Source organism: Falco biarmicus, chromosome 8 (genome assembly GCF_023638135.1).
Source record: "Falco biarmicus isolate bFalBia1 chromosome 8, bFalBia1.pri, whole genome shotgun sequence".
NCBI lineage: Eukaryota > Metazoa > Chordata > Aves > Falconiformes > Falconidae > Falco > Falco biarmicus.
The window spans coordinates 63,523,826-63,537,246 of NC_079295.1; the positions used below are offsets into that span (position 1 = coordinate 63,523,826).

At 42.0% G+C, this 13,421-nt stretch overlaps 1 protein-coding gene across 2 annotated transcripts in view; it reads left to right on the plus strand.

Moving 5' to 3' along the window:
- Positions 1–13,421, plus strand: part of FSTL4 (follistatin like 4) — a 236,531-nt gene that overhangs the window by 68,672 nt on the left and 154,438 nt on the right. For both annotated transcript variants that reach the window (XM_056350374.1, XM_056350375.1), the window contains exon 4: positions 5,636–5,884. In XM_056350374.1, the coding sequence (XP_056206349.1) occupies positions 5,636–5,884 (249 nt within the window). The remainder of the gene's footprint in view (positions 1–5,635; positions 5,885–13,421) is intronic.

Here is a 13,421-nt window from a genome sequence, read left to right on the forward strand (position 1 = left end):
GTGTAGTTACTTGAAATTTTCGAATGCCTTTTCTTGGTGTGGCCTCTAATGGATTTAGTAGTCCTGACAGATACAGAAAGTAACATTAATCCCTGGGTTTGGATATAAAAATGGATACATTTTTTTTTCCCTATACTGTTGAGTGTTTCCTTGGCCTTATTTGCAGAATAACTGCACACTGTTGCTATGAGCAATTCCACTAGGGTTGTATTTGATACTAAACTGCAGAGATTAAGCAGTTCCCCTGGTGCTGGTGTTACCAATGTAACTATTTTTTGCAGTACTCCTTTCCAGAATAATGTTTCTTTTTGGTGTTTGTTTTGTTTGTTGAACTCTGCAAGAGGCCTCTTGAAACAATGTAACCATCTGGGAAAGTTTGTTTGTTTTGGTTTGGAGGAGGCTTTCTACAGCATCCTGTCTCTTGTTTTGTCTAGAGTATCTAATTAAATGAAAGTGACTGAACTCCTCTTCCCAGGTGCTGTGTCCCTCTCTATCCTGCTCAGAGATGTGCACACACATACACACAGGGAGTAACCTCCTACATCTTGAAAGGAAGTAGTTTGCATTTGTAGCAGAAATGTATGTTTGAAACATCTCATTTTCTGTATTATTCTCTAGGATAAATCACCATTTTTGCTTTATAAAAATAATAAATTATAGCACCAAAGGCTAGTAACAGAGATAATGAATGCACTATTACCATGCCCCTATTCCAGGTGATTTACTATAGCTTTTCTGTCTCTCCATTTTCATAACAGGCATGCAATGAAAAACTGAGAAGCTCCTAGAGCAGATTATTATGAAATTCCTGCTTTATGTTTCCTTTCTTATTTTATTGTGGTAGTAATGATGTATGTAGCACATGCATTTGCTAACTGAACAGAAGCTGGGTTCAATAGTCATGCATCTGAACTTTTGTTACTTCCAGCTGTGGGTCGTTCGTGATGTGCCTTAAAGGCTTGCTGGGGAAGGGAGGTGTAAGGCGCCGTGCTGCAGCATCTGGTTTCCTGTAGTCAGCAAAAGCAAAGTTGTGGCAAGTCAAGTGTATGGGAAGCGTCCAGTCATGTGTAAACATAACCTGGGAATGTAAATAGATGTGTGTAAAGATCTTGAAGACACAAACCTGCGTGTGTATGCATTGTATGTATATATCTCCAGTACTGGCAATGTATATTTTTCAGCAGTAAATAGTGCTTACAGGTGTGACATTTCAGGCTGTAGAAGGTTATTTAATGAGGGAAAGGAAAAGTGTTGGGGGGGGAAGTGATGTCAAGATGCTGGATGAGTAGCTTGTGACTTACTGCTCACCAGTTTACCCAATGGAAGTAAAAAAGCTTAGAGACGGAATATTTTTGTCAGGCTGTAGAGGGTCTGATTTTATTTTTATTTTGTTACAACACTTGCAAAGTGCAGCATTGCCTTTGAATGACGTGGTGTAGAAGCTTCCAGTTTCAGTTATACCAATCTCCAGTGCCCCATAATTAAAGTTTCCAGTTTGGGCTCCAGTCCTGATGAAACATCTAAACTTTTTCCTGCAGCAATAAAACTCAATGTCCAGCTGCCTGGAGGAGCTCACTGTTACTTGAAGGCAAACTGACTTTTTACGTGTAAATGTAGTAATTTACATTCCTGCAGCATATAAGCAACTTTTTATGAGTAGCAATATGATAGAGCTGTTCCGTTGTTGGTTTTGCTCTGTGTGTGTGATGGGTTTGGTTGGTCTGAACTAAAGTCAGGGCTTGTCATGAACCCAGCCTTCCGCTGGACTCTTTGGAAGTTTTGCTGAAGTAAGGAATAGAGTCTTATTTGGGAGTAAAAGAGGGGGGAAAAAAAAGAAAGTCTGTGAGCCTTAGTCTGATGTGTAACATGTTTAGTGGCACGTAAAAGGTAGATGAGGTCTCTGTCTTTATGAATTAACAAGCAACCAGAGAATGCGTATTCTCCAATGTGGTAATAAACATCTTCATTTTCTTATCAAATCCTTGCTTTGAGATGAAGGCAGCCTCATAACCAGCCTTATGAAATTCCTGCTCGGTTATTGTACTGCCTGCACCAAGTTTTTGTCAGTTTTTCACTGGAATTCCAAATTTCTCAGGGGCAGACAGAAACCAATTTGAGAAGTCACAGTGTGTTCGTGGGTGCATGCAAATGCGCTTCCTCTCCCCATCTTTCTGGCTTTAATACAATATAACATCTCAGACCAGCCATCTTGGGTAAGCTTAATTAGTGTTGAAAAGTGGCTTGTTTTTGCAAGATGATCAGTTTTTAACCTAAGTAAATTACTTTCTTTGTGACTAATAAATTAAATAAACTATGCCTTTTGCCATGCAGTACAGCCGGGCTTGTAAATACTGTGAGCAGTGAGTTGGTAGTTGCACTTGATTACTTTTCCCATTTCTGTTTTTAACAATCCTTGTAAGGGTGGGGAGCTCAATCACTTTTAACAATGTGACCCAAAAAACCCAGTGGCAGACGTGTTTGATGCCACTGAGCTACATGCTGGTGTCCTTCCCGGCTCGGGTGCCTGCCCAAGGGATCAACTGGAGCAGGTGCCTTGATGCAGTTGAGGAAAGTCTCTTTCTGTGGTGCTGCTCTAAATTTATTAATAACCTGGATAAAGATAAGAGTGCTTTTGCAGTTAAAAACCTTCTTTCCTCTCCGTTTTTGTTGGCTCTGTTCTGTTTTGCATCCTGTTACAGTCCTTCCTGGATGGAGGGTCCATCTGTACAGTTAAGTGTGCTTGTGGGGTGCTTTAGTTCTTCAAAGGATTATGCAAATAGTAATTGAATTAAAGAGCTGCTATCAACATGATCAGATTCTGGCAAAGGCACCCCATGTTAAGACTCTGCTTGCAGACACACAAATTTCAGAGGATTGGGACTAGTAGAAGCACACCAGGATTCCCGAATAAGTGAATCTTTCCTTTCTGGCTGTTTGTAGGGGGTATCCTTCCTACCCCACTTCCTAACTGTAGTGTGATTAAACAGGAGCTCTTCATCTTGGAACGCGGAATAAACCAAACTGTGAACAAAATGACTGAGACATAAATGTAGACGGGCTTTCTGTGGTTTCTCCATAGTAACCAGGGTGGATATAGAAAAGCTGAAGTATTTTGTCTTTTTTTTTTTTTTTATAAGCTGGTGCTTGACCAAATCCTTGATGTATCATCAAAAGACTTAAAATTTCCATTGCAAGAGAAATAGTCTTTGTCTTCAGTAATGTTGAGTTTATATTAAAAATCAAAATACCAAAACTACTTGAGGCTCCAGAAGTTTTTTTGCTCGCTGCCTGCAGTAGCTGGTGGGGCAGGGTGCAGCTGTGGCCTGCCCAGATGTGACCCGATGCATTAGATCGGAGCAGCCCGGTGTGAACAAGGAGGCAGAAATAACCTTCAGCGAGAGGCATGGTGTAGTACTCAGCTGGTGCTGGGTTGGAGAGATCAATTTTTAGCGATCAAGAAAGCACAGGAAGGGCTTTGCTGTAGTTGTGTCTGAATTACATTTATATAGACTACAACAGCTCCTGAATCTTGATCTTTTTTAAAAATATCTTTAGCATCAACAGCACTCCCCAAAACATGTCTTGTGAGGCACATTGTGATGGATAAGCCAAGTGCTTGTACAGGTGCAGGTCCTGCCACCGAGAGGAGGAGGAAGAGAATAGTGCTTGACCAGGGCTTCCTCAAGCCCTGATCCTTCACGCTGCTCTGGTCTACAGCAGGCACTGCAAATGCAGTTGGCCTTGGCAGTCAGGTCTCTTGGAGATCACAAAATTTGCATTCCTGAGGACATTTTGCAGAAATTCTGGAACAATTAGTAAAGTAAATAAAGAATAGTCAGATACTCCTTCCAGGGACTGTACTTTTTGCACTGTTCAGAGATGCTTTGACCTTCTAGTTTATTACGAGTCAAGAAAAGTCAATATTTCTTAGCTTGCCAAGTTGGAAGAATTTTAATGAGTTATTGAATCAAATAGTTAATCCTCCAATAACAGATTTTTTTTCCCCTTTCAGATTTACCCTGATAAAAACAAAGGCTTTACAGGGACCAAGAAAAATGGGGTTTTGTAGGAACTTTTCCTTGTCTTTATGCACATGCTTTAACCCCTTGATCACTAGTAGATGAAACGTAGCTTCAACGCTGGGGCATTTCATATTGGCATAAAATACTGGGCAGGTAGGGGCTATATCAATGTTAGTGAGGAATTTAGCATGATAAAAAAGAATTGATAGATTGAAGTAGCTAGTGCTGATGCTCCTCACATCCTCCATTGCATGTGATGGGGGTGTGTCTCTGGATGAGATCTGGTGTGCTCTCTTAGGCAGAACTGTTCTGCTACTTGAAAAATCTTTGACGGGAAGAGCCCTGGATGCATTTTGGGGGATGGCGTGAAGCTACAGTTGCTGCAGGATTTGTCCTGTTGGATGCTGGAGTACATCTGGAACAGTGCTTCCACTTGAGCTTCCTCTGAAAGCTTGTGCAAACCAAAACCTCACCAAGAGCCAAACCTACATGTGGTAAATGTAGACAACAGGGATTTGCTTCAAAACTGTCCTGTTGGTCCAGACTGAGCCATGGCGTGGGTGCAGCCGGTGGCTGCTGCTGTTGGAAGGCTGCGCAAGGCTGGCAGTGGGTTGTGCACTATGAAATGTTTATTCCTGCTTTAATTATGCCTTTTGCAGCATCCCTTTGTAATTCTCAACTTTGTGTACTCCAATTAGCATAGAATAATCTAATTTCCTGAAACTCTCTTCATTGAGTATAATGGTAATTATTGCTCTGAGTAGTGGCTTGTTCGCAAGTACCCTGTCCTGTATGAATTATATAAATGTTCTGTTGTAAGCCTTTAAGTGAGGAAACTTGAGAAGCAGAAAATGTTATAATACGTGGGCAACTCCCTTAGCCTTTTAATAGTATAAAAAAGCAGATAGTTCCCAATACTATATCCAATGAGTTCTGAAAAGTAGTAGAAAGTTATTTTTCATTATATGTTGTTGTTCAGAGTGTAGGGACAGATACTGGTCGTTGCTTTTACAGCAAGAAGCATCCTGTAATATTCCCCTGACTTCAGTGATGGTCGTTCTTGGGGGTTATTTTTTTCAAAAGCTCTCAGCAATTGCCTGTCTGAGCTTTCATTGAAACCTGTGTGAATTTTGGCCTTGGGGATGTTCTGCTGGCTCGTGGAGCGGAGGGTGGTCTCTGAATACAGATGCTGATGCAGAAGCCGAAGTGCTGTCATTTAGGGTGCTTGGCTGCCCAAAAGGAAAGCTCCTTGTGAGTTTTGTGGCTGAAAGAGTGTAGGTTTTCAGAATTACTTTCACGGCCAAAATTTGGCCACTGAAATGCTCCCACTGGATTTATTTTAGGGTCTAGTTTTGCTAAGGGCTAAAAGAACAAACAGCCCATGTCTATCACTTTTCAGTAAAGCGTTTTCAGCACGTGCTTACTGTTGTGATGAGGGAGAGGCTGGGGAGCACCGAGGTGAAGATACTCTTCAAACTGCTGCTGTCCAAAGGAGTGTGCTTTTCACCTTGCAAACCTTGTCGCTCCTCCTCCTGTAATGATTGTGCTGCTACACCAGATGAGTACAGTCTGTTAGGCAAATGTTGCTCACTGACGTTTTCTGCTCTTCCCAGTGCTTTATGGGCAGGATGGCCTGCATGCATCGTGTGAGAAGAAGTACTGTGGCCGGGGGAGTAAGTGTGTGGTGAACAAGGACACCAATCAGCCCGAGTGCAAATGCGTGGAAGACTGCAAGTCCAGCTACATGCCTGTGTGTGGATCTGATGGCAAATTTTATGAAAATCATTGTCAACTGCATCGAGCCTCTTGTCTGCAGAGGAAGAAAATCTACATTATCCACAGCAAGGACTGTTTTTTCAAAGGTAGGGCATCATTAAAAATAAATACTTCTGTAGAACTTTCATCACTCATCTTACCGTAATCCTGATAAATGGCCAAATGGTATGTTTTATTTCCAAGAGATAAATTTTTCAAGGATGGTTTATTCTAGGACACTGTAGAACATAAAACCATGTTTTATGCAGCTATTAAACCCCTGAATGTCATCACCACCCAAAATGTAATCAAAACAGGAACTGGTAAATAATTAACATCCCTGTATGTATTGTCTGCACTGTAGTTGTGCTGCTCAGTACTTTCAACCGCCAGTGTAATAACTTTTAACAATCAAATTCATTTGGAAAGGCTTTGAACAAGACAAAGACTGTAAGAAAAAGTATATGGTATTAACAAAAAGTTTGTTGCAAAACTGAGAAACAAAAACCTACTTAGGCAAATGACGTGGGCAAAGAAAAGGAACTGTTTAGATGAAGTAAGAGGAGCAGGGAGTGGACTGCTGGAACCAAATTTTAAATAATTTTAAAGACAGTTCAGGTCACTAGTGGGGTGTGTACACCTTCATCTGTTTTACTGGTTCAGTAGCAAATTGCATTATCATCCTTCTAACACGTCACCAAAGGGATGGAGTCCTGTGTCTTTTACATTAATATTTTGTGTGCCATGTACCATCCTGTCACAAATCAAGTAAGGATGCAGTAGCAGGAGTGTGTGATAAAATGCCAGGGAGTGGAATAAGTTGTAAATTATTTTACTTCTAATGAGAGATCTTACAAAGGCCTCACTAGACTCTATCTTGAGAACTTATTGTCAGATATGACTCCATATAACTATAGAAGGATTTGAGTGGGTTGTTGCAAATATATCCAGTGCCATTTATGTGACCAAATATGAAAATAATTCCTTTATCTTCAGCTCATGGGACACTTGAGCCCCTGAGGAGCTTGGCTATATACAGAGCTATCCATCACAGGTTCTCGTTTACTAACATGATGCTAGAAGAGCCTATTTAAGAAACAGGAGCCCATTCAAAGAGTATTATTAATATATCCTCGTGATACCCTTTGCAGATAGAAGAACATTACTGTCCTCCTGCCTTGGAGGAGGCCTGGAGACCAAGACCAGCCCAAAATTTCCAGAGCTACCTGGGCACTGCTTTGCACAGCATTGCGAAATCTTACTTATTTTGAAGTCTGGCAGCAGATGGGAGAGAGGAGGTGGTTGGAAGGCAGACTTGGTGAATGCCAGCTGAGCTGGGTTAATTTGTCACCTAGGTTTACCAAAGCAGGTCATTAGGTCTAGGACCAATGGACCATGTATGAAGTTAATCATGGGAAGGGGTCGCCTGAAGGCATATTTGGAGGGACAGCACCTGAGCAGGTCAAGGTGAAGAGGGATTTTTGCTTCTCACTGTAAAAAGGAGCATCTAAAAAGGATATTTGTGCCTTGCTCCTAGTGCTGGTGTTTCTGCCTTTGGGTATTGAGTCAGATCAGGGTGCAGATCTGGCTGGAAACTGCTTCCATCCCTGAATAAGATGCAGTTGGGACTGCAGCATGAGAAAACTCCCAAAGAAAGAGAAAATCTTCAGTTCTACAGGTGCTCAGCAGCCCCCTGACCCCACTCGATGGAGGGGGATTTCTCCCCCTGACTCCCCACGAAGTGTTTTCAGGTTTTTCATTCTTGTACGTAGCCCACCTTTTTTACAATGATGTTTCTGGCCAGGTTTTTATGCATCCCTTATCGCATATAGTGTTAAAGAAAATGAGTTCTCATTGCAGTAATCAGTGCCTCTGCAATGGCTGTATTATACCTAATGATACAATGTCACGCTTGAATACTTTCCTGAACACACCATGAAATGATGTCAGAAAGTAGTATTTTGGTGTCCCAGTTTAGAGTAACCCTTAAACTCTTGCCATGGAGCACTGCTTAGATCTGCTTTTCAGCAGAATAACAGCTTTGTGGAAGAGAAGAAAGAAACAACTCACTTCTCTTCCTGCATAAATAAAAAAGTACTTTACACCTCTGTACACGGAGATAAAACATTGGAGAAAACCCCTTATCTTAAGAGTGGGACTCCTTAGGAATATTTGGCTTCAGCCCTTGTTTCTGCCATGCGGTTCCTGAGTAACCTTCTGTGTACCTTTTTATTTCTTTACTTTAGCCTCCTGTTTGTAAATCAAGGGCGATAGTGTTTTCTTTTAAATAGAAAATTGTAGCAAGCAATTAAGCTACAGGTTTACAAGCCCCCTTATAAATGTAACATAAAGCATAAGACTTCATGACTGGAGAAAAATCGTAAAGGTGCAAAATATTATTTCAGCTGGATATTAGGTGCACATCTGTCAGTAGGTACATACTTTCTATTTGTTTTCTATCAAGTAGATAGTTTAATTATTTGAGTACAGTTAGGCTGATGAGTGGGCTGCTTCTTGGCTTTTTGTCCTAGTTGATGTGTTCAATTGAGACTTAAGACCCTCTGTAGAGCTGAGGGACACTGCAGATTGCATCTGTGTGCTCTGCCAGTTTACCCAGTTATCAGTGAGAAACTGGATGGCCTTAAAGTATGACAGAGATCAAATAGTCTTGATTCCGCTTCAGCTGAGCTAGGTCTATCCACAGTAAACTGATAACAAAGTAAACCGCGAAGATCTTGTTTTCTTTAGTGTATTTTGGGAAATGATTTTTTTGGGTCTCCTAACATATTCATCACATGTAAAGTGCTTTGTAAACACTGTCGTATAGCAAATACTTGTGTGTGACTAGAAGCATTGCTTAATTTGTGCTACCTCACTAGCATTTCATTCTCTACTAGCATTAGGAAGAGCAGAAGAGAGTGTGGCTCTGGGCAGGTGACTGATTTCTCCTTTGCCCAGCCTAGAATGAAATGGCTGCTTGAAACCTTGAGAGTCCAAGAAGTTAAAAAAAAATAATAATAAATGTGGACATTCAGATTCCCCCATGACATTACATGAAATTAATCCAGATTGCTCTCAAAGAGACGTGTAAAATCACTGAAACCTGCTGGGTGAGGGTGAGCCATGCAGAGACATAGGTGCTCTGCTGTCGGCAAACATGGTCCGTTGCATCAGCATTGTGTTCGTGAAAGATTTCACGGAGGGTGTCAGTCCTTGGTGTGCAGACTTTGGGCTGAGTGGGCCACCGCACCGGAGGCTTGGGCTGGTGAATGGACGTGACATCTGAGGTGGGTGCGTGTGGAAATGTGGGTGGAGCAATGAATGGTCCCAGCAAAAGAGATTTCCCCAGGCTTTGTCCTGCACCCGCTGGTGCAGCATAGTTTCCCAGTGATGCCATGCACAAAAATACAAATGCCATCCCTTTTTCTCAGTTGACAAAGCAGATGGTAATTAGGTGGAAAGCTTCACTTGAGAGTTTGGAGCCCATAGGGAAATACCGTAAAGCAGAAGTCCTACATGCAGCGGTCTCAGGAGAAATGTCACTCTTGCTCGTAGCTGTTCAGAATCTTCTTGATCTGGTTGTCTTCACTGGTATGAAACATAGTTTGGTTTTCCCTTAAGGAAAATGATCTATTTAAGATTTTGCTACTGTGTGGCTGGTGGGTTTTGTTTGTTTTTTTTTTATATATATATATTTTCACTGTTTTGTGACCTTCCATAGTCATTTGATTTGAGTGTTGGTGATTTTGACTGGGTAATGAAATACATAAAGATAAAATGCTTTTGCTCTTTGCTGAAGAGGAGAGGAAAGAAGTTAGTCTTCCCCAAAAGCGCTCCCAATACCCATGAAAACCAGAAAGATATCTGTGCTCATAATGACAATTGTCCCACAGATGTCCAAAATGAGCAGTTGGCCTGGAAACGTTCCTATTTGAATAAATGCCTTGGATAATGCAGCTATATCATTTTAGCGCAGTGATTTGGACTATTCTTTGCTTTCCCATAGCAATAGTCCCCTTTTTTTAACTTCTATTCATTTTTCTTTCCTTTTGATTTTTTTTATACCCACTTGGTCTCTTCACTCATTTTCTCTCAATATTTTGAGAGCCAAGGAAAGCTGCACATACACTACTCGATACAGGTTTTCTTCCCTTACCTCCTTCCTTTCTCCAGAAACATTTGAGCAATGCATTTCTCTAGCAGTGTGCATACATCAGAGAAATTATTTCTGTTTAGAGCTGTGCTTTTCCATTTTCAGAATTTAGGAGTAATTTCCCCCTTCTTTCTGTCCCTTCCTCCTCTTTTCTGCAAGATCAGCAATCCTAAAGTGCCCCTGTTGGAGGAGAGCAGCCGTGTCGCTTGCCCAGGCTCATTCCCTGTTTTCTCTGGTTGTGACATCCTCCCTTTATCCAGGCGTATTGGATTTTTTAATAAAAAAACCTCCGCTTTTCTTGTCGGGCTGTATAGTGGCTTTGTATTGCAACTGGTCAGATTTAGTTTGTGCTCTGGCATGAATTCAATCCAACTTAGTTGACCAAATTCTTGAACTTTCCATTATGTAAATGTACTGTACCTGTGCCAATTACTTTATTCTTTTCTCATTCTCTCTCTCTCTTTTTTTTTTTTTCCTCCATTCAGTCCAACTTCTACTAAAGCTCTAGTTTTATGACATCTGACAGAATTTTATGTGGAGACATGGGGCACTATAAAAGCATGTTCACGTCTGGTATTCCAGTCCCATTTTCCTCCTTCCTCCTGTCTCTCCTGAAATGTCAGTAGCAATTTTTTCAGTAACTTGGTCTCAATGCTTAAAATATTTTTTCTTTTAAACAAATACACCGCAGTAATTTTCAGTCTCATACAAGGTCAATTCTTGCCTTTAATAACCATATTTTTGTACAGATTCTGTACAGAATTTGGAAAGAAATACCTGTGGAAAACCACCTGCCTTTCTCCTCTGTTACACACATGGTCACACTGCTGTGTTCGAGCCTTTCACTGCTGCTGGCCACAGCGTTTCATGCCAGGAACTTTGTCTTCCAAAGCGTGGGTGCTGCTGTGCTGGGTTGTGCGTGCGTGTACACATACACGTGCAAGTGTGTATGCACACTGGAAGAGTGAGAATAATTTTTTCTCTCATGACATTTGGGCTGGAGTCCCTCTCCGATGGGGACAGGCAGGGAGAGTTGGGGTGGTTCAGCTGGAGAGGAGAAGGCTCCGGGGAGACCTTACAGCAGCTTCCAGTGCCTAAAGGGGCTGACAAGCAAGCCGGGGAGGGGCTTTTTACAAGGGCATGTAGTGATGGGACAGGGGAGGATGGCTGTAAGCTGAAAGAGGGGAGGTTTAGATGAGATGTTAGGAAGAAATCCTTCCCTGTGAGGGCGGCGAGGCGCTGGCACGGGCTGCCCAGAGCAGCTGTGGGTGCCCCATCCCTGGCAGTGCCCGAGGCCAGGCTGGACGGGGCTGGGGGCAACCTGGGCGGGTGGCCGGTGTCCCTGCCTGTGTCAGGGGGGTGGGACTGGGTGGTCTTTAAGGTCCCTTCTGTCCCAAACCGTTCTATGAATCTGTAGCATTTACATGTGTGTAGCATAGGGAGTGGAGCCTGGTTCTGCATGGGATGAGAATGAGAAACAAAGGGAAAAGCTGAAATGAGAAGTTCAGCCTGAATGTAAGGAGATGGTTTTCCCATGAGGACAGCTGAGTGGTGGGGCAGGCTGCCCAGGTGCCACCTTCATCTCTGGGGGCTTTCAGGATGTGGCTGGAAACAGCCCTGAGTGACCCGGTGTGACCCTGCACTAGATGTGTCCATGGGGAGACCTCTTCCAGCGTGTATCACCCCAGGGTCACTCGAGTTCATGGCCTTAAATGGCATCTTTCATTTTCAACTTGTTTATCTTTCCTCCAGTTCCAAAAAGTTTCTTTCTAATGATGGAAAATTATCATTTTCTCCATGTCGACAGAAAGTTTGCTGTGCTTGAACGTAAATAAATTACAAACTTGGAAAAAAACTGTAAGTAGGCTAATAACTCATGCAACGTATCGCTGCAGTAATCTTGAGTAGCTATGAATTCAGCCTCAGGTGGTGGTGGTTTGTTTCCCCTTTATTTGTTGTCCATGTGCTAGTTTGGTGCTTTGTTACTTCCAGAAGTAATTTGTTCTAGAGAACAGCATTTCAAATCATCTCTGAGAAGGTGTTGAATGTTTTGCTCATTTAGTGCCTGCAAAACAGGCAAACCCGCTCTGTCGGCTGGTTTGCAGACTGCAAAGAAATCTGCTCCATTTAACACACTCTATCTTTCCAGCTGGAAAAAAAATCTGAGTGTGAACTAATGGCAGATTTCCCAGCTGGCAATTAATATTTGCCGATTTTAACTTTGCAACACTGCTGACAGGCTGCTTCCGTGGCAGCGAGATGGATTCAGAGCTGTTGGGAGGCATGCAATTAATCCCTCTGGGGAGGAGGCTGGGGTCTTTGACATGTAGGTCTGGCCTATAATGATCATTTTGCTGTCCAATGTAAATATATTAGGAGTGTCAAATGTTATAAAGAGAGATAAGTGCTATATATAATGGAGGTATGTGTTTGCTCTCAGTAGAGCTGATACAGTTCTCATATACTGAATGCTTCAGGACTCTGAATGCCAAAGGGATTCCTTACTATTCCCGTGCTGCCTTTTCAGCTCCCTCCACTGAGTCTTTTGGGGGGAGGGATCAATTTTACCTGGCTTTTCAGGCTGAATCCTCTTAAATGTGATTGACAGCTTAACTCCTTATAAACAGATTGCATCAACCTTTGGGGTAAATTATGGAAATTCCATTGATTTATGTGAGGATGCAAACATGAGACAGTCTGCTGCTAGCTTTGGTAATAGGAATTTTGTAAGAGTATGTGCATGGTCTTTAAGAACGTTTTCCATTTTAAAAGACCTTTGTTCACATTATGAAATTGATGGAAGGGAAATCTTGGTCTCATAAGAGCCAGCAGTGAAACTCTCCCTGATATAGTTGAGCTTTTATTGGAAATTAAATGCCAATAACAAGAGAGCATGGAAAGTTTAAGTGTACGAAAAAGAGTCAAAATTAGAAAGGGTTCAAAGGAAGTCCTACAAAAAGTCCCCAAAGAAGAAATGCCTGTAAAATTAAAAAAAAAAAAAAAAAAAGTCGTGGAGACCTAATTCATATTAGTAATAAGAAGCCTTTTCTGGGAGCCTCATGGCCATAATGGTAATCCTGCATGTTCACAGGCAGGTGGGACTGGAGCACTGCAATGGACATTAAATTTGACATAGTCAATCAAAGGTGAATTATGTCCACTGTAACGCCTTGCAGTGGTGCTGTTACCTGCTTCTGCTTCGCCAAAAACAAATCTCTGTGTCCCTGATACTGCAGCTCTGCATAGACTGGTGACACATTTCAGACATGGTCAGTAAAGCTGAAATGGGGGAAAACGTACTGTGGATGAAGCTAGTGGAAAAAGTGGTGTTATCTAAAGTGATCCCTATCCAGCATTCCTGGTGGTTTTATAGCTCCAATTTGAGGCAATGGCTGTTCGGGGAGTGCAGGAGTAACTGTAATGTGGCCTTTTGTTTTTAATGTGAAATTGTGTAAAGTTTGTTTTTTACAGTGATCATGACTGAGGCCCCC